Source organism: Lepidochelys kempii, chromosome 6, assembly GCF_965140265.1.
Source record: "Lepidochelys kempii isolate rLepKem1 chromosome 6, rLepKem1.hap2, whole genome shotgun sequence".
NCBI lineage: Eukaryota > Metazoa > Chordata > Testudines > Cheloniidae > Lepidochelys > Lepidochelys kempii.
Genome location: NC_133261.1, coordinates 96,156,650 through 96,178,857, shown reverse-complemented (window position 1 = coordinate 96,178,857; position 22,208 = coordinate 96,156,650). Strand labels below are relative to the sequence as shown.

Here is a 22,208-nt window from a genome sequence, read left to right as displayed (position 1 = left end):
AAAAGTTCCGGCTTGCAGCTTCCTGAACAGGCCAGTGTTCCGAAAGATGCATGCGTCATGCACCTTTCCGGGGCAGCCTGCGTTAATGACAATGAAACGCCCATGGTGATCCACAAGCGCCTGGAGAACCATGGAGAAATACCCCTTTCAGTTAACATACTCGGGAGGCTAGGTGGTCTGGTGCCAAAATAGGAATATGCTTCCCATCTATCGCGCCTCCGCAGTTAGGGAAACCCATTTGTTCAAAGCCAGCCACAATGTCATGCACGTTACCCGGAGTCACGGTTCTTCTGAGCAGGATGCGATTAATGGCCCTGCAAACTTGCATCAACACAATTCCAACTGTTGACTTTCTCACTCCAAACTGGTTAGCGACCGATCGGTAGTTGTCTGGAGTTGCCAGCTTCCAGATTGCAATAGCAACCTGTTTTTCCACCGGCAGGGCAGCTCTCAATCTCATGTCCTTGCACCGCAGGGTCGGGGTAAGTTCAGCACACAGTCCTATGAAAGTGGCTTTTCTCATCTGAAAGTTCTGCAGCCACTGCTCGTCATCCCACACTTGCAGAACGATGTGATCCCACCACTCAGTGCTTGTTTCCCAAGCCCAAAAGCGGCTTCCATGGTGGAGAGCATGCCCGTGAATGAGACAAGCAATTTCGTGTCATATGCATTACGTGACTCAATATTCTCGTCGGACTCCTCACTGTCCTCACTTTGGATCATAGAATCATAGAATCATAGAATATCAGGGTTGGAAGGGACCTCAGGAGGTCATCTAGTCCAACCCCCTGCTCAGAGCAGGACCAATCCCCAATTAAATCATCCCAGCCAGGGCTTTGTCAAGCCTGACCTTAAAAACTTCTAAGGAAGGAGATTCTACCACCTCCCTAGGTAACGCATTCCAGTGTTTCACCACCCTCCTAGTGAAAAAGTTTTTCCTAATATCCAATCTAAACCTCCCCCACTGCAACTTGAGACCATTACTCCTTGTCCTGTCCTCTTCTACCACTGAGAATAGTCTAGAACCATCCTCTCTGGAACTACCTCTCAGGTAGTTGAAAGCAGCTATCAAATCCCCCCTCATTCTTCTCTTCTGCAGACTAAACAATCCCAGTTCCCTCAGCCTCTCCTCATAAGTCATGTGTTCCAGACCCCTAATCATTTTTGTTGCCCTTCTCTGGACTCTCTCCAATTTATCCACATCCTTCTTGTAGTGTGGGGCCCAAAACTGGACACAGTACTCCAGATGAGGCCTCACCATTGTCGAATAGAGGGGGACGATCACGTCCCTCGATCTGCTCGCTATGCCCCTACTTATACATCCCAAAATGCCATTGGCCTTCTTGGCAACAAGGGCACACTGCTGACTTATATCCAGCTTCTCGTCCAGTGTCACCGCTAGGTCCTTTTCCGCAGAACTGCTGCCTAGCCATTCGGTCCCTAGTCTGTAGCGGTGCATTGGGTTCTTCTGTCCTAAGTGCAGGACCCTGCACTTATCCTTATTGAACCTCATCAGATTTCTTTTGGCCCAATCCTCCAATTTGTCTAGGTCCTTCTGTATCCTATCCCTGCCCTCCAGCATATCCACCACTCCTTCTAGTTTAGTATCATCTGCAAATTTGCTGAGGGTGCCATCCATGCCATCCTCCAGATCATTTATGAAGATATTGAACAAAACAGGCCACAGGACCGACCCCTGGGGACTCCACTTGACACTGGCTGCCAACTAGACATGGAGCCATTGATCACTACTCATTGAGCCCGACAATCTAGCCAACTTTCTATCCACCTTATAATCCATTCATCCAGCCTATACTTTTTTAACTTGCTGGCAAGAATACTGTGGGAGACCGTGTCAAAAGCTTTGCTAAAGTCAAGGAACAACACGTCCACCGCTTTCCCCTCATCCACAGAGCCAGTTATCTCGTCATAGAAGGCAATTAGATTAGTCAGGCAGGACTTGCCTTTGGTGAATCCATGCTGACTGTTCCTGCTCACTTTCCTCTCCTCTAAGTGCTTCAGAATTGATTCCTTGAGGGCCTGCTCCATGATTTTTCCAGGGACTGAGGTGAGGCTGACTGGCGTGTAGTTCCCAGGATCCTCCTTCTTCCCTTTTTTAAAGATGGGCACTACATTAGCCTTTTTCTAGTCGTCCGGGACTTCTCCGGATCGCCATGAGTTTTCAAAGATAATGGCCAATGGCTCTGCAATCACATCCGCCAACTCCTTTAGCACTCTCAGATGCAACGCATCCGGCCCCATGGACTTGTGCTCGTCCAGCTTTTCTAAATAGTCCCGAACCTCTTGATTCTCCACAGCGGGCTGGTCACCTCCTCCCCATGCTGTGCTGCCCAGTGCAGTAGTCTGGGAGCTGACCTTGTTCGTTAAGACAGAGGCAAAAAAAGCATTGAGTACATTAGCTTTTTCCACATCCTTTGTCACTAGGTTGCCTCCCTCATTCAGTAAGGGGCCCACACTTTCCTTGGCTTTCTTCTTGTTGCTAACATACCTGAAGAAACATTTCTTGTTACTCTTGACATCTCTTGCTAGCTGCAGCTCCAGGTGCGATTTGGCCCTCCTGATTTCATTAAAAATACATGCCCAAGCAATATTTTTATACTCTTCCCTGGTCATACGTTCAACCTTCCACTTCTTGTAAGCTTCTTTTTTATGTTTAAGTTCCGCTAGGATTTCACCGTTAAGCCAAGCTGGTCGCCTGCCATATTTACTATTCTTTCGACACATCGGGATGGTTTGTTCCTGTAACCTCAACAGGGATTCCTTGAAATACAGCCAGCTCTCCTGGACTCCTTTCCCCTTCATGTTAGTCCCCCAGGGGATCCTATCCATCCGTTCCCTGAGGGAGTCGAAGTCTGCTTTCCTGAAGTCCAGGGTCCGTATCCCTGCTGCTTACCTTACATCCCTTGGCCCGCGGCGCTTCCTGAAGCCCCCATTGGCCTGGGACAGTGAACTGTGGCCAGTGGGAGCTGTGATCGGCCAAACCTGCGGATGCAGCAGGTAAACAAACCGTCCCGGCCCGCCAGTGGGCTTATCCTGGTGGGCCGCGTGCCAAAAGTTGCCAATCTCTGAACTAAAGGATGTCTCAACAAGGACTGGTAGAGGTTTATGTAGCTTGTTACCTTTAGCTCAGTGGCCAAATGTGATCCAGTTCAAGAGTAAATAAAACTTTTTGGTATTGGCTGGGTGTGCAGTGGCCTGTGTGAAATGAGTGGCTGGCTTCTGTCCAGTTCCCAGCCCACATCACTAAAAATATAATTGCAATTGGCACTCCCTACCTAATTGTGAGATCAGATGGTAGAAAAGCCTATATGGGGAAGCAGCAGAAATTACATGGCCTAGACAAAGCACTAGAAAAATGCTGTAGGAAACAAATCTTAATGGGATGAACTAGATAACCTGATAAGACTTTTCTGTATCTAATTTCTAAGGGCCAGTCCTGGCACAGGGATAAATAAGCCCGTCTCTTCTGTCTTCCAAGTGGCCACAGGCGTGCAGAGCACATTTCATTAGGGTGTGTACCCAGGGAATTTTTTTTTTTAAAGGCGAACATTTAGCACACAATTTTTCACACTGAAAAAAACCCAGTAACCTAGTTAATAATAATAATAATAATAATTATTATTAATAGTAATAAAATCAACTAATAGAATGAAAAATGTGTGTATACTGTATATGAGATTATTATATGAAAAATGAAAATGAGTTTGCTTTGGGATTTTACAAGGCACTTATATCATTTAAACACATTTGGTACCCTGAGTAATGATAACACTTCTTGCAAATCACATAAATAGGGATCTCATGGTCCCCCTTCCTTCACCCCATTGCAAAGGCACAGGTTTTATTGCTGGCTGCCCTAGGGCTGCAGAAAACCCTATGGGCAAAACATACGGAAAGAAGAGGATCAATTTATACAGAGGGCTGAAGGGGGGCTCCCATAGTGCATTAATTAACAATAAATACATCAAAATTAAATACATTGCAGAGATAAGAACCTGTAACGACAACTTTACTTCATGAGAAGCTCCAGAGAAAGAAGACCCAGAGGGAATAATGGTAGGTGGAATCCTAGGGGACCAAAGGGGCTGGCAGAGGGAGCAGACAGAGAAAAAGGGTAGAGGCAGAGTGGCTGCAGGATTGGTCCAGTCTTCTGCATCTCCCCTGTGGGTGGAGAGACTGATCTCTCTCACTGTAAGAGGGAACAATAGAATGGAATGCCCAGAAGAATGAATGACTTGAGGACAATTTCCTGAGGGACCCATACCCTTGCAGAGCTTTTCTATCTCTGACATTTACATTTCTACATGGTTTGGCCCACAGAAATAAAAATCTACACATCTTCCATGTGTTTTTGGACCAATGGAAAAAAACAGTTACAATTCAAGTGACCTTTAAAATTTCCTATGAAACTGAGTTAACAAAATAAATGAGCTTATGAACAACCAGAAAATATACTTTTCAAGTGAAAAACTATAACTGGACTTCTTTGCAAAGAAATTGTAAGTTTTCTTACAAGAAAAGCCACAAACTGTCTGGAAAGGAAGAGCAGATTAAATTACTTGCCTCAGTGAAATTAAATATCCAGAGAATTGCTGTGCCTGTGATGATGATGACCGGGGTTTGTTCACCTGTGGCTCCACCTCCCTGTGCTTGGAGGCACAGCCGGGCATGTCTGCATCTGCAAGCAGGCCCCCTGCCTCAGGTGCACCTCCCATTGGCCTTGGTGGCCAACAGTCTGGGAGCCTCCTGGCCAATGAGGTGGGGGCGGGAGGGGGAAGGCAAAGGGGAAGATTGTAGGGAGCTTGGGAGCAGGGGAGGCAGGGGGAGGGGAGCTGTCTCTGGAGGCACAAAGGGGGGGCTCTCTGGAGAGGGGTGATGGGGGCACAGGGGGTGATGGGGATCTTCCAGGGGGGCAGAGGGTTGTGTGGGTCTCTGTGGGAAGGGGGGAAGTGATGGACAGAGCCAGCTGCAGCCTGGGCCTGGCCTGTAGGAGAAGGGAGTGTTACTATACCCCGCCCCTCAGGAAGCCCCGTCTTTAGTGTGTATTTTATGCTAGCCCTGGGGTGCCCATCGCTGCTCCTTTCTCCTGCCCCCGGCTCCATCTGTTTGTCTCCCCCACAATGCCCCCCCATCTGTGTCTGAAAGTGACAGACTCCTGCTGCTCTCTCTGCCTGCAGCTCCCTCCCACTCCCTGCTGGGGAGGCTTGGTCAGGCAGCTCAGGCACCACCCCCCCTACAGCTCCCATTGGCCAGGAACCTTGGCCAATGGGCTGGGAACCAGGTCAGCTCTGGGAGGGGGGACAGAGGCAGCGTGCGGAGCTGCCCTGCCTCTGCTGAGACTCTCCGCAGCACACAGGGACGCCAGGGAGTGGGGAGCTGCCCCCAGGTGAGAGCGCCCCACCTCACATTGCCGAACCATGGAGCATGGGCACCACAACCCATCTCGCTGCCTATGTATCCAACCCACCCTGCTCCCTGTCCCCTGACTGCCCCAGCCCCTTATCCAACCCCCCGGCCCCACTAACCATGAGGCTCCTAGCAGTGTTTGGCTCAGCACAGAGCCAGACACGCTCCCCCATGGGAGCAAGTAGCCCCGCCCCCACCGAGCTCTGCACTGTGTTAGGGTGTGCACACCTCGTGCGCACGCCTAAGCAAGTGGCCAGTCATTGCCTTTCCCCTAATATGCTGTGCTAGGAGAGATGGAAACTGAGCTGAGATTAACCACTTGTTCTAGGGATCAGTAGCGCCCCTGGTAGACATAATAAAAATTTCTACCTCATTCCCAATCCCTGTAAACCACCAAATCCTTTTATGCTTTTCTTTGAATGCTAAGTGTCAGGATGCATAAGCATATTCCAAACAGCCCATATAAGTATTGCCTATGGAGACATATCCTATAACATTTGCAGCTGCACAGGGGGTCTGGAAGGGTGCCAGTCAGTATCAGCTGTTTCCTAATCCTGACTTTTTATTTTTTGGACACATTTGTTACAGAAAGAAACACATGTTATTTTATTCTGGAGCCTCCAACGTGCAACTCCTCCCTCCATTTCCTGATGATGTGTTGTCTCTCACTTTGTCCAATTTTGGCATTTTCTCAGGCACAATTTTTAGTTTCCCATACAATAATTTCCTGGGTGAGGGGTGTTTTTAAAATCTTCTTTTATATATCTCAATCTCCCAAGCTGTCCAGCAAAGCCAGAGAGAGAGAGAGGCTGAATCCATGCTGAGAATTTTAGCCTCCGGTCATGTGCCTAGGCAGAAAAATGTTTCAGAGGTACTACTTACACAGCATCCAGCTTCGTCCCGTTGAAAGCGTGGCCTTGGACCCTAGTGAAGCCATTATTGTAGAGTTTGCTGCAAACAAATAAATGAAATTATCCATTTTTACAATGCAGTACTGGCTAGACTCCTGGAGAATTAGGCTTTATCTTTCCCTGGCCAGCAGCATATCAGATGGACTAATTTTAATCTCTTGGAAGTATAATATAATATAAGGGCTAATGGATGCTGAGCAGCATTCTTGACTACTGAGCGCAGAAGAATGCCAGGCAGCACTTGCAACTTGTACTAACTTTTACTTTCTTCCCAAGAAAGACAAGGTAGTTCTATTACCCAGCTCAGACCTGCCCAGAAACATTAAATGAGCTCCCATAGTTTCCCAGTTGAAACAATAACTTACTGTAACTGTAGTTCTTCAAGATGTGATGCAGATGTGTATTCCACTTAGGTGCATGTGCACAGAGCTCACTGGAGTGGGAGAATTTGCCTAGTAGTACTCGTAGGGGGATGGCACTGTGCCTCATGGCGATAGCACCTCCCTTGGCTTTATGAAGTGGCGCCACCCCAACCACTCTCAGTTTCTTCACACCAAATGCCCAGAGATGAAACTCTGATGCAGAGAGAACAGAGGGTGGGTCATGGAACACATGTCTGCATCATATCTCGAAGAACCACAGTTACAGTAAGTAACCGTTTCTTCTTCTTCGCGTGGATGCAGCTATGTACTCCATGTTAGAATATAGATATTCAGGCCTGTCTGCAAAGGCCTGTACTTTAAGAATTTAGGTGTATTCTTATCGCTTGGCTAGTTCTAGAGGTATAAAAGAAAGAAATCACTGTCTGCCGGTGTAAGGGCCTTCTCTTACTGTGACAGATTGAGGTCTTGTTCTTAGGCTAAGGCCTTTGGCTAAGCAGCAGAGGCAGCCATAAGCTAGGAAGCGACCGGTCACATCCTCACATTCCAAACTAGTCACATTGAAATAAGGTGCTATTGGGCTGTTAGGCACTATCAGGACAGGATTGTATTCCTATCACCTCCAGAGAAAGGGAAGTGCCTAGAAAATGTAAAAGGAAACTTAGTTTGATAGCATCCTGTCTGGCAAGAACTCACTTATCAATAGCTGGGATGTGAAATCCTCACTTCTGTGTTGTCTTGTCATTGTAGTTCCCACTTTGCTATTGTTTGTCTGTATAATCTCTGTCTGGTTCTGTGATTGTTCCTGTCTGCTGTATAATTAATTTTGCTGGGTGTAAACTAATTAAGGTGGTGGGATATAATTGGTTACACAATCATGTTACAATATGTTAGGATTGGTGAGTTAAATTTCAGGAAAATGATTGGTTAAGGTATAGCTAAGCAGAACTCAACTTTAACTATATAATCTGTAGTCAATGAGGAAGGGGGTGGGTGTGGGCATGGGCATGGGCATGTGAGTAAGGGAGATGGGAACAGGGAATGGGGGTAAGAAAATTGGAATCATGTTTTGCTAAAGGGGGAAATGGGAACAGGGAATGGGAGTAAGGAAGTTGGAATCATGTTTGGCTAAGGGTAGGAATGGGAACAGGGACACAGGTGTAAGGCTCTGTGGTGTCAGAGCTGGGAAGGAGGATACTAAGGAAGGAAACTGGAATCATGCTTGCTGGAAGTTCACCCCAATAAACATCGAATTGTTTGCACCTTTGGACTTCGGGTATTGTTGCTCTCTGTTCATGCGAGAAGGACCAGGGAAGTAAGTGGGTGAAGGAATAAGCCCCCTAACACTCCACTTAGGTGACTCACAAGGGAGTATCCCACCCAGGAAGCGGGACTCTGAGTCTGTTTAAACAAGGATTGCAGCATCACCCTTCCCAAGGTTGTATCTGTCCTGGAAGATGCAGTAACAGCATAATGGTTCATAAATGTATGTATGCAAGACCACGTGGCAACCCTGAAAATGTTCAATATGGAAACATCACTGAGGAATGCTACTGATGTTGCTTGTGCTCTTGTTGAATGAGCTCCAACCCGCTGAGGGGGCGTAGCCAAAGCTATTTCATATGCAGTCTTGATACAGGATGTTATCTATCTAAAGATCATCTGTGAAGAAACCACGTGACCCTTTATACGATCTGCATATGACGCAAACAGTCAAGGTGAAGCACAAAATAGTTTATCCTGTCCAAATAGAAGACTATACATCAGCTGACTTCTAATGTATTGAGATACTATTCCTCCAGAGATTAATGCAGCTTAGGAAAGAATAAAGGTAAGTATACCACCTGGTTCAAATGAAACAGAGAAACCACTGTAAATTTTGGGTGTGGCCATAAATTCACCTTGTCTTTGGAGAACTGTGTATAAGGAGGCCCTGCCATCAGAGCCTGCAACTTAATCACTCTCCTTGCAGATGTTATCGCTATCAGGACCACAGTTTTCTGACACAAGAGCGGAAAGGGACAAGATGATAGGGGCTCGAACAGAGGTCCCATCAATATCACTAGTACCATGTTAAAGTCCACAGAGGAACTAGCTCTCAGACCAGAGGGTGTAAATGAAGAAGTCCTTTTAAGAATCTTGATACCAAAGGATTGGAGAAGACTGCTCAACTCTGAATAGGGGAATGAAATGCTGATATCACTGCGAAATGCATTTTCATGAACTAAATTCAACTCCTGATGACTAAAGGTGCAGCAGGAAGCCAGCATTGGTTGAATTCTGCAGGCCAATGAACACACAGAAAACCATTTCCATTTTGCCGAATAGGCCTTCAAGGCAGAAAGCTTTCTACTGTTCAGTTGAACCTGCTGAACAGCCACCGTTCGGCTCTTCCTCCTTATTCAGCCATGCAGCAGCCATGCTGTGAGATACAGGGAGCTGAGTGTGGGGTGCACGGTGCAGCATTCTTCTTCTTTCATATGGCTGGTGTAGAGCAGCAGCTACAATTTCTCCTGAAGTTGATCAAACCAGATGGCTACATCAGGAGTGGCAGAATTTATTGCAGTGATGTCTCCTTCATATTTATAATTTGGGCAGTAGGTGATATGTTTGATGGTCTGTCGTGGGAAGCCACTCTCACATGCTGGGGAGTCCTTGATTTTCCATTTGTGAATTGTCCACAGCTACCATGGTTGGTTTGAATTCGATTCAGAGTTGACCAAGATGTCCATGGAAGGTCGAAACCAGGAACCTTCTGCATGGGATTCAGCACAAGGTGTTTATATTTTAAGTCTTGTTTATCCCAATCTGCTTTCCAAACCTCCTTCTGATCATTACCTGATTGCATGAGGCTAAGCAAATGTTCCCAGAAAGGCTTGAGGGACTTAAGATGTTGGGGTTGATGAGGTCTCGGTGGATAGGAAACTATCTGTTTTCCTGGATTCGCTGCGCTTCATGGAGTATCGCAGAAGTTCAGCATATTGGCAGGGGAGCAATATTAGACAGAACAGGCAGCCATGGTGTTGGAGTCAACTAAAGGGTTCCAGTGATGCACCACATCACTGTATTCAGCTGGTTGTCACAAGTCATGTGTGGCTGGATCTGCTCCATACCAGTGCACAATACTCAGGTACCAAATATACAAGTGCCATTGCAGATGTTCGCAACACTGATGCTGATGCACCCCAGGTTGTACCTCCTAGTTTCTGAATTATGTTGGCTCTCGTTTTTATCTCAAAGTGCTCATGGAAGGTGAGGGTGTGGCAGAATTTCACTCCAAGGTAAGTTGGGGTGAAATCATGTAGCACATTTTTACCAAAAAAAGCTATTTTCAGTGTGTTTTTGGCACTCCTAGTATCAAGATGAAATGCACTTATGATTGTTTTTCTAGGGTTTGGTTTGAGCCTCCATTTTCTGGAAATATTGTTCCATAATTTGGAGGTCTTCAGTTAATGCTTTCTCAGTGTCATGGAGGTTTGGTGTTTGGATTGTCATGGCAAGATCATCTGCATATCCAAATTTTCGTGATTTAGTTGGAGGCATGTCACTTATATAAATATTAAAAAGGGTTGGCGGAAGTACAGAGCCTTGTGGTAGCCCATTGTTTATGGTACGGGGTGAACTGATCTTATTACCCTGGTACATCTGTAGGCATCTGTTACTCAGAATGGTCCACAGCAGACGAAGTGTTTGGTAGCAAGGTATAATTTTTGCAAGGTTCAGCAGTTTCAGACCCTTAATCCATACAGTGTCATACACAGACAATAGGTCAACAAACACTGCACCAGTCTTTAGTTTTTTCTGGTAGCCAGCCTCAGTGTGACTTGTGAGTGCCAGAACTTGGTTGCAACAACTACGTTTTTACCTGGAAGCCTGCCTGTTCAACATGGATAATTGGCTCAGTAAAAGTGTGTATTCTTTTGAGGATGATACGTTCAAGAAGTTTATAGGTTGTGCATAGTAGAGAAATCGGCCTACAGCTTTCCGCTTCATCAGGGGGCTTCCCAGGCTTTGGAATGGCAATTATCATTCCTCACACCATATTTCAGGGATCTGTACTGTCTTACGGTACAGGAGTACAATGTTGCTAGCCATTGGAGTCCTTTGGGACCAAGATAGTGGAGGGAATTCTGGCAGAATACTGTCAGGGCCTGCAGACTTCCCTTTTTTCATCGTGGCAAGTCCTTCTTTTACTTCCTCAATGTTGACAGTGGCAGGTTCTCCTCGGGGGACTGATGCAAGTGTCCGGTAGAGTTGTTGATACACTTCTCTTCATGTGTGTTTATTGAGTGGTCCTTTTGTATTCTCCACCAGCTTTGAGGCTATTGAGTTTAGCCAGATTTTTGGTGGCTGATACTCTGTGGGATTAGTGGCCCCAAGGCATTGCAGTAGTGTCCAGACTTGATGGCTTGAATGTGTAAAATCAAGTTTTTGCATACAGTCAAGCCAGCGCTGGCATCTTGCTGTATCACGGGAGGGTAGCAGGGCTTTTGAGGTGTGAGAGCTCCGGTTGTATTGCCTGAGCAACTCCCGTGTCTCTCACACCCAGCGGGGAGTCTGCTTTTTCTGAAAGTCTTGGGGAATGTTCTTCTTTCCTACTACTTTTATGAGCCCTATGAACTGTTGACAGAATTCCGCTCTCACTGGAACCTTGTGACAGTTTTCTCAATAGTGTGTTTGTAGGCATGACAGTCAGCTTTAGAAAAGTTCCATTGTGGTACCTGTTTCGGAAAAAACACAGGAATTTCAATGCCTATGTAGATCATTATGGGCCTGTGTTGGCTGTTTGGAAATGCCGGTAGTACTTCATGTGATGCAATGAGAGTGTTTCCACTTTTGTCTTTAGACTCAAATGTTAGGTCTTTTTTATACCCACATTGCCAGTGGCTTGAATGGAATGTTGATAGTTGTTTAAATTTGTAGATTAATTGTAAATCTTGTGCAGATATCCAGTCCATGAGATGTTTGCCGTCAGTTTCATTTGTTTTATAGCCCCACATAGCGTGGTGACTATTAAAATTGTCTGCATAGATGTATGGAATACGGGTGCTGGATAACATTGGTTTTAGCCATCTTATGCTGTGGTCTTTACAGACATTGATAATTTAGAGCTCCTCTACTTTGAGAGTTGTGGTAAATGTGGTCTCCACTTCGGCTGGTGGAATAACATTAAAATCTGTGATGGTGTCTTTGATGTATATTGCCAAGCCATATTTTGGATGATAGTGACTAGTCATTAGGTTATAGCCATAGATACAGTAGTGCCTAGTCTGTTGGTTGTTATTAACATGGGTCTCTTGCAACATGAGGATATTGATGTTGTGAGTCTTCAGCAGATTTCCAAGGTACTCGCATTTTGCCCATTAGAGTCCTTTGGCATTAAGTTGCAGGATTCTTGTTCCAGGGCCTATTTAGCATGTTGTGTGGCTCTGAGGAAAAAGTTTAGGATTTGTTGAGTGGCTGCTCTGATGACCAGAAAATCACTGAGCGATGTTCCGTCCCCAAGTTGATGTGGCCATGATTCTGAGTGAGTAGGTGGGAATGGAGAGGAAGCAGTAGGGGCAGCTGAACTGATAGCCAAAGAAGATTGGAGAGCTGGTACTGCCTTGGCCACACCAGGGCAATGAGGATGAGGTTGACCCAATCTGCATTCAGCTTGAGGATTACCTGTAGGATGACTGGGATCAGGAGAAAGGCATAAAAGAGAGCAACTTGTCAGCTGAGATGGAAGGCATCAGACAGGGAGCCTGAACTGAGGCCCCTTCAAGAGCAAAACAGGTAACATTTCCTGTTGTCCTTCATGGTGAAGAGGTTGATCATCAGAATGCCGCAGGTTGCAAAGATAGTCCAGAGAATACTTGTCTTTAGAGACCACTCATGACTCAACAAAAAATTCCTGCTCAAATGGTTCATGAGGTGATTCTGAAACAGGGGCAAGTGGTTGGCTTTCACAGTGATACTCTCCTTGATGCAAACCAGTCACAACCTGATTGCATCTTGGGAGAGCATCCTGGAGTGTGCTCATAGGTGCCGACTCCATGAGTACTCTGGGGCTCAAACACCCAGAGGAAAAAAATAGTGGGTACTCAGCACCCATGAGCCAGAGCTTGAGTGTAAAATTTGATGAGTTCTATGTTGCTAACAACTTCTGCCCTTGGGGCAGGGAGTTTGTTTATAAACAGAGGCAGGGTGATTAAGATAACAAAAGGCTTGTCCTTAAATTAAGGATCGTTAGATGATCCTGAAAGCATTGCCAGGCAGTCCAGTTAAAAGATAGAAAACAAAGGGTAGGAATAAATGGTCCTTTTTCAGTTTGGTGGTGTCCCCCAGGGGCTTATACTAGGACCAGTGCTGTTCAACATATTCATAAATGATTTGCAAAAAGGGATAAACACTGAGGTGGCAAAATTTGCAGATGATACAAAATTACTCAAAATAGTTAAATCCAAAGCAGATTGCAAAGAGTTACAAAGGGATCTCACAAAACTGGGCGAGACTTGGCAACAAAATGTCAGATGAAATTCAATGTTAAATGCAAAGTAATGCACATGGCAAAATATAATTAGCCATACAAAATGATAGGGTCCAAATTAGCTGTTACCCATCAAGAAAGAGATCTCAGAGTCATTTGCAGTACTCCGGAAGCACTATGTTTCCAGAGTACTGCAAATTTATAAGAATCCTTCCCACTGTGCCTATATCATCCTGAACTCATTCTCCAGATTCAGAAGACTTAAAAATTATCTCCTGTCATCAATGGAACACACAACTGTATAATGTAGCTGTTCTTAACATGCATCAAGACTATACTAGGGAACTAGATGTAGATAAGATTGCTGACAGTTTCATCCAGAAAGCTACAGTAAGACATAATGTTTTTAAATTAGGACATTAGGGAAGACAGCTTGTAACTGATTGCAATGATTTTAACATACTGTAATTCACGATAATGTAATTATGTAGTTCATAACAATTTAATCATTAACATAGTAAAGATACCAATGCTAGACACATTCAATAACTAGAATATGAAAGAAGTATATAAATATGCTGAAAATAGCCTCCCTCCAAAACTGGCAGAGTGCCCCATCCTGCTCCCAGCCCCCAAACACACACACCTCTTCAAAAGCACCCACTGGCAAAAACAAAAGTCAGTGCCTATGAGTGTGCTCCTCCTTACTTGTTCACATAATACATCACAGTGGTATTGTCAGTAAATCTGTGAACCACTGAGTCCCTGACATGGATCCAAAAGGTGTGACATACATTGTAAAGGGTCTGTAGCTCCAACATGTTGATATGCAGAGAAGACTCCAGCTCCGACCTCAGACTTTGGACTTTCAGCAACCCCAAAGGTCCTCCCAATCCCAATAAGGAGGTGTCGGTGACAAAAGTCCTGCTTAGGAAGGGCCTGACGAAAGGAATGCCCTGACAAACATTCTCAAGACGCATCCACCACTGTAAGAAGTCCAGGACCAGTGGAGGAAGGTGGACCAATATGACCAAGGAGTGAAGAGTTGGATGGTAAACTGCCCTGAGCCACATTTGGAGGGGCGAAGATGCAGCCTTTTTGAACTGGATCACCTGCATGCAAGCAGACTTCATGGACATCACAGAAGGCTGAGACTGCAGACTGAGACAGAGGTGATGAGTTGCCTGAAAACAGTCAGTTGGCAGAAATGCTCTCAAACTCACAGAATCTATTAGGGCCCCAATTAACTATATTTTCTGAGTGGGAACCAAAGTTGACTTCCATGTGTTTAGGATGACACCCAGATAATGAGCAAGAACAGTGTGGTGTTGACATGAGAAAGGACTTCATCCCTGGATGTGCCCCTCAGTAACCAGTCATCCAGATACAGGAAGATGTGGATCCCTTTCTTCCTGAGATATGCCATGATGACAGCCATGCATTTGGTGAAAACCCAAGAGGTAGAAGAGAGGCCAAAAGGAAGCATCCCACACTGGAAATGGTGCTCTGATATGTTGAATCAAAGGAATTTTTAGGGGCTCGGCAAAATTGCTGCATGAAAGTAGGTGTTCTGAATGTCCAAGGCAGTAAACCAGCCATTCAGAGAAAAAAATGTGGGGGAAATAGTCAACAGAGAGACCGTTTAGAACCTCATGTACCTGACATATTTGTTGAGGCTGCAAAAGTTGAGAAAAAAAGGTTGCTAACCTTTTGTAACTGTTGTTCTTCAAGATGTGTTGCTCATATCCATACCATGTTAGGTGTGTGTGTGTGCTGCATGCACTGTTGCCGGATGTTTTTACTTTAGTGGTATCCATAGGGCCGGCTCTAGCACCTTCTGGAGTCGTGCACACATGCACCAGTATAAGAGCCGCAGTCCGCCCTGCACCCTCTCAGGTCCTTCTTGTCGGTAGCTCCGACAGAGGGGTAGGAGGGTGGGTCATAAAATGGACATGAGCAACACATCTCGAAGAACAACGGTTACAAAAGATTAATAACCATTATTTCTTCTTCAAGTGCTTGCTCATGTCCATTCCATCCTAGATGACCCATAAGCAGTACCCCAAGGAGGTGGGCTCAGAGTTCATGAACGTGCTGACTGTAACACTGCTCTCCCGAAAATGACATTGTCTTTGGCCTGTTGGGTGATGACATAGTGGGATGCGAAGGTATGAACCAATAACCAGGTTGCACCTCTGCAGATGTCCTGGATTGGTATTTGTGCGAGGAACACTGCTGATGAAGCCTGGGCTCTTGTGGAATGAGCGGTCACAATGGCCAGAGGCAGGACATTTACCTGCTTGTAGCAAGCCCGAATGCAGGTCGTTATCCAGGGTAAGATTCTTTGGGATGACACAGGTACCCTCTCATCCTTTCCACTATTGCTACAAAGAGTTGCATGGATTTGTGGAAGGGCTTAGCCCTTTTAATATAACAGGTCAGAGCACGCTTAAGGTCCAATGTATGAAGCTGACGTTCCACAGCAGACTTGTGAGGTTTTGGGAAGAAGACAGGTAAAAAAATGACCTAGTTGTGGAATTGTGGAATGGAAAAATGGTTGGTACGGAATTGTGACACCACCTTTGGTAGAAAGGCTGCATGGGGGTGCAGTTGAACCCTGTCCTTGAAGAACTTTGTGTAAGGAGGTTCCAACATAAGGGCTTTGATCTCAGAGACCCATCAGGCTGAGGTGATAGCCACCAGGAAAGCGACCTTCCAGGTGCGAAGCAGTAGAGAGCACGATGCTAACGACTTGAAGGGGAGCCCCATGAGCTTTGACAGGACCAGGTTTAAGTCCCATGGGGGAGGGGAGGCGGCTCACCAACCAGAGGATAAAGTCTTTCCAGCCCTTTTCCAGACCGCCATTTAATGAGAGAACACCAATCTGCCATTCACTGGAGGTGGAAGACTGAGATGGATGCCAAATGAACCTTAACAGAAGAGAGAGCCAGACCTTGCTGCTTTAAGTAGAGTAGGTAGTCCAAGATAGACTACAGAGAAGATTGGAATGGAGACAGATTCTGTTCGGAGGCCCAACAAGTGAAATATTTCCACTTGGCCACGTAGGTAGTCCTAGTGGAGGGCTTTCTACTACTCAGCAAGACTTGTTGAATCTGATCCAAGCAGGCCTGTTCTTTGGGGTTCAGCCACACAGCATCCATACAGTCAGATTCATGAAGGCAAGGTTTGGGAGAAATAACAGACCATGGTCTTGTGAGATCAAGTCTGGGCAGAATGGGAGCATGAGTAGCACTGCCACCAAGAGGTCCATGGAATAGAAACCCTGATGCCAGTGATCTGGTGGAACCTCCTCCACTGCTCTCAATGTGAGCAGAGAGCAAACCTGCTCAAGGAGCAGTATATTGGGAGAGGGATCCCCAAAGAGGAACTCTGAGGGGAGGCTGGAAGTAGGTATGGAGAAGAACTGGATGGCATAGCCCAGTCTGCCAGTGCTTAGGACCCAGCTGGTGGTGGTGATCGAGCCCCAAAACTGTGAAAGTGAGCCAGCCTATCCCCAAACGGAGGGGCTGGGGGGAGGAGTGGGGAGTGATGACTAGAACACTGCTCTGGACCAAGGAGTCAAAATGGGTGCTTGGGGGATACCAGGGAAGGTGTGTGGACTGTCCATACCTTGAACCCAACTACTTCCTCCTATGGGATCTATGCCCCTTTCTGGGGTAGTCCCGCAGTCTTGGGGAAAGAAAAGGCTGCCCAAACATGAGCTACAGATGATCCTATGGTGCTGAAGCAGAGAGTGGTGTCAGCTGTGGGGGGCATCAAAGAAGTTCCTGGTGCCAAGGAGGTACCTTGTGCCAAGTCCAGTACCAGCCCCATTTCTACTGAGTCTGGAAAGGAAACATTGGGGTGCAGCACTGACAGACCCATAGGTTCAGTTCAGGTTCAACAGGGCTATAAAGAACAAAGACACAGCAAAGTCCTCGACCAAGGAAGAGGTTGGGACAGAAAGGCAGAGGAGGTAGCATCGCTCTTGTCAGTACTGGACACAATGGATGCCCTAGGGCTGGAACAGGGGTCAACAGCACAGGATCTCTGATCTCCCTGTGCGGTGCTGGGGAGCATATGACGGGACCTGCTCCGTCCTGCATACTGGCTTTCATCCTGGGCCGATGCACTCTCCTTCTGGAGGAGGAAGACAAATCCTCACAGGACCTGGAGTGGCCTTGGTTGGTCTTATGGGACCTTTTCCTCAACGACTCCTTCAACTCTTTTGAAAGGTGCTAGCTCCAAAACGCAAAGTGGCAGCACTCTCTGAACCCAAGGGTGACCTCTGATCTGACGAGGGCCTCGGTGCCTGAGTAGGCTGCATGGCCTGTTTAAGTAGATGCTGCTTCAGAAAAAGAGCCCTCATCACTTAAGTCCATTTTGTGAACCAATGAACTATATACACCTTGAAAAAAAGTAGCTGAATAGATGATTGTGAGGTTGAAAACTACATAGAGCTCCAACTCCAGCCAAGGGTGGTAAGAAGGAACTGAGGCATGATGGGAAGTCGCTGCCTCATATAGCCAGGGGAGGGGCTATGGCCATGAGGCATGAGCACCCCGCACCCCCCATGGGTACTGCTAGGCAAATTCTCTGGCTCTGATGGGCTGGATAGGCACACACCTAAGTAGAATACACAGCTTCAACTACTTGAAGAAGAACACCCTGTGCTCTTCTCTGTGGCTCAGACTGCATCTGTACCACAACAATGAACCATATTTGACACCCAAATATGGCTCATTCCAGACTCCTGTCCAGGACTCCTATCAACCAGTTTTCAAACTAATTGTACTCATGGTGTGTGACAGGGACAGCTGAGTTCAACCTATGTTATAGCAAAGTGTACTAGGTTTCAGAGTAGCAGCCGTGTTAGTCTGTATCCGCAAAAAGAAAAGGAGGACTGGTGGCACCTTAGAGACTAACAAATTTATTTGAGCATAAACTTTCATGAGCTACAGCTCACTTCATTGGATGCATACAGTGGAAAATACAGTGGGGAGATTTTATATACACAGAGAACATGAAACAATGGGTGTTACCATACAGACTGTAACAAGAGTGATCAGGAAAGGTGAGCTATTATCAGCAGGCGAGCGGGGGTCGGGGGGGGGTGGGAGGGAACCTTTAGTAGTAATAATCAAGGTGGGCCATTTCCAGCAGTTGACAAGAATGTGTGAGGAACAGTGGGGGGGGAGAGGGGGGAGGAATAAACATGGGGAAATAGTTTTACTTTGTGTAATGACACATCCACTCCCAGTCTTTATTCAAGCCTAAGTTAATTGTATCCAGTTTGCAAATTAATTCCAATTCAGCAGTCTCTCGTTGGAGTCTGTCACTCGATTACAGACCTAAAACTGGCAATTCTTCAACAAAAAAACTTCCTTGTTCATTTCCCCCCCTACTGTTCCTCACACGTTCTTGTCAAATGCTGGAAATGGCCAACCTTGATTATCACTACAAAAGGTTCCCCTCCACCCACCCACCCATCCTCCTGCTGGTAATAGCTCACCTTTCCTGATCACTCTTGTTACAGTCTGTATGGTAACACCCATTGTTTCATGTCCTCCCCCCTACTCTTGCACCCACTTACCCTTTCTCCATATAGAGCAGGGTGGAGACACGACAGGGCTCAGGACAGAAAGACGGGAGAGACCGCAGCTGCTGTCTCAACTTCCTGATCTTTTTAAAGGCAATGTAATGTACTTAGAGTCAGGTCAGCATACTTAAAGGGGCAATGCACATCTCTCTCTCTCTCTCTCTCCCACACACAGGGTGTGTGTCTCTGTCTCTGTCTGCCATGCTGTCTCCCCTTCCTCCATTTGTGTTGCCTTGTAGAGAGTGAGGCTACATTAACAACAATGCATTAACCCTTGAGGGCTCAGCCGAATGCTAGTTCATCATTTAGCAGTAAGGCATTCCCTGGGAAATATCCCATCCTCTTCCACCCTCTAACTTCATCACCTCAACCAAGCTTCACAATCATCATTGCTGTGTACAGTATTAAATTACTTGTTTAAAACTTATATTCTGTGTGTATGTATAAATATATATATATATATAGCTTTTTGTCTGGTGAAAAAAATTTCCCTGGAACCTAACCCCCCCTATTTACATTAATTCTTATGGGGAAATTGGATTCGCTTAACATCATTTCGCTTAAAGTTGCATTTTTCAGGAACATAACTAAACATTAAGTGAGGAGTTACTGTACTTGCATTGGCTCTCATCAAGCTAGCACACTAAAAATAGTAGTGTAGCCAGGCTAGCATGGACAGCAGCAAGCAGTGGATGGGCTAGCCTTGCTGAGTACATACCCCAGGTGTTCAGGCAGGTTTGTACTTGACATATCTAGCTAGTGCCACTGTTTGCAGCTGCCTGTGCTACCCCGCGCTACACTGTTTTTAGCATGCTAGCTCCATGACAGCTAACGCAAATATGTGTGCACTAGCTGGGAATCATACCCCTAGCTTCAAGTGTGTTACACACCCTTGACTATACCTGTGTTGCAGCTTTACCGAAGTAGTACTGCAAACCCTTTCCCTCTGTGCTCCTTTCTACAGCTCAGACCTTGCATAATTGCCTATTGCCCACTGTCTGTTTAATCACTTTCTTCTTGTTATTTCTGCTATTAAAATACTTTGGCAGTGTCAATTTAAAAATTGACATGATCCAAGTCACTGTGGCAAAGAAGAAAACTATGTAAATGAGACTATGAATAACATTTGTCTCTGGTGTTTTTCTTTTACAAACCACTATAGATTAGGGCTGAATTGTTATTTCACAAGTCACAGTGATTTGCTTCAGAGACACAGGGAATATAACAGTCATGTGAGTTAAACTGGTAGGACTTACAGTGTAAGGGATTCATTACACAGCCCATGGAACGCATTTGCAGGCACTGAAGTCATGTAAGGATTATCTGCAATTTCACTGCAAAAGGAGACAAAAGGCTTCACTTTGCAATAAAACATCTGCATAACAGAACAGACCTAGTTTGAATCTTCCATTGTTAATGATTCTCTGATATACAGCACAATAAAATGCAAAAAATACATAATAAAGGGTATAGTTCAACAAGTTATATGTTCCAAATGTGCTGGAAGACTAAAATGCTTCAGCTACCTAAGAAGTGTAGGTATCCAGAATACCAGTACCATTAATTGCTTGTATAAAATAGATGGGGTTTACATTATTAGCTAATAGTATCAGAGGGGTAGCCATGTTAGTCTGGATCTGTAAAAGCGGCAAAGAGGCCTGTGGCACCTTATAGACTAACAGACGTATTGGAGCATAAGCTTTCGTGGGTGAATACCCACTTCGGCGGATGCTGAGGAAGTGGGTATTTACCCACGAAAGCTTATGCTCCAATACTTCTGTTAGTCTATAAGGTGCTACAGGACTCTTTGCCGCTATTATTGGCTAATGTGTGCCCAGCCTGTGTGGTTCTTTTGAATAATAGCACAGCCAGGTTGCTCCTTTCACAAGTTAGGGAATTAGCAGATAAGTAAATAACAACAATCACCACAATGTTAACTAATTTATCCCAAGTAAAGTTAAAGATAAGATTCTAGTTTTTGTGAAGAATACTATGAAAGAAAAGATCACAAATAGACTAAGCTGTTCAAGATAAAAACTGTCTTCCTATGCGTCTGAACTACACCTAGTACAAAGGAAAGGATGAACAGTTAACCCTGAAATGCACAGAATCCTAGCAGCTGGAAAGGACCTCTAGTGGGTCATCTAGCCCAATGGCACATCTCAACTTAATGGCCCGATAATTGTCCCACAGTCCATCACATCCCCAAATCCTTTGCAACTACCATCTCCACAGCTCTCCTGTCTCAGAGCTAAGTGCTATTGGGGCAGGGAGGGGAGGAAGGATGAGGGAAAGGGTATAGTTTCACCATGATTGGGTTTGAAGGCAGGATCGAGCCGGGTGGTGATATGATGGGGAGGAGTAAGGGAGCTAATTGTTCCTTCCCTACTCTTCCATAGCTCCCACTGGGTTCTAGCTACCGCAAGATTCTGCAGGTTTTGATTTTCTTCAGCTAGTGGATGGTGTGCTCCAATGGACACCTCCTCATGGCCTACTTGAGAGTAATTCCCCATAGGCTGAGAAACCCTGGTATAGTCCATTCCGCTGTATGTGGCAGGAGTTGTTTCATTACCCCTTGAGGTATAAATACATGATACAAGATGCTAAAATTCAACTTTTATCACTACCACCTTCACTCCAAACTTTTTCCATTTTCTCACACAATATTTTGGGGCTGAAATTTTCCATGCCTGATCTCAGCCCCCAAAGTGATTACCCCTCTTTCTCATTATAAAATTTGTTTAAAATTGGTTCAGCTGGTTTTGAGTTATTCCAGCATGGATCTAAAATATGTTTTACCCACAGAGAGAAAATCAGAAAATCTGCGACTCAAGAATGGCTAACAGTAAAAACTGCAAACTTAGCTCAATTTTATAGCTTTCCAAAATCTAAGGTTCAAGCCAAGTTTGAAGAAAAGACTTTCAGTCCTTTTACAGTTATGAATCTTTAAATTTGGGAATCATGAACACATGGGGTAAAATGTTTCTGTTCTTTACATAGTGTTAATTAAGTGCTATTAGAATCAGAAAACTGACTAAGTAAAAGTGATATCTTTTACTCAGCAAATATGCTCATTGTCTTCTCTTCACAGAGAATAAATTATATTTAACATCAATTCTTTCATTTAGACTAGTGTTGAGTTATGGTAAAATTGATGCAACTCTCTAGAGAAGATGAACCCTGTATATTCTTGCTGAATCTGCCTACTTTAAAAAACATTACACATTTATTTTAATAAATTCCTGCTAGACCTGCAGAACCAACATAGGTACAGAAGAGTGAGCTGGATTCAATTCCACCTGGTTCATCATTTATAAAATTGTTTATTAAGTTCCAAGTGCAGAATTTTTCTTGTTGGTAGTGATGCATGAACCAGAAAGAATATCCCCAGTTGAATATGCAGGGCCATCAGATGGAAA

At 45.3% G+C, this 22,208-nt stretch overlaps 1 protein-coding gene across 1 annotated transcript in view; it reads right to left on the bottom strand.

Moving 5' to 3' along the window:
- TSHR (thyroid stimulating hormone receptor) overlaps positions 1–22,208 on the bottom strand; it is a 211,864-nt gene that overhangs the window by 38,712 nt on the left and 150,944 nt on the right. The window contains exons 7-8 of the mRNA XM_073349347.1: positions 20,046–20,123; positions 6,310–6,378 (exon numbers count right to left, since the gene is read on the bottom strand). Coding sequence (XP_073205448.1) covers positions 6,310–6,378; positions 20,046–20,123 — 147 coding nt within the window. The remainder of the gene's footprint in view (positions 1–6,309; positions 6,379–20,045; positions 20,124–22,208) is intronic.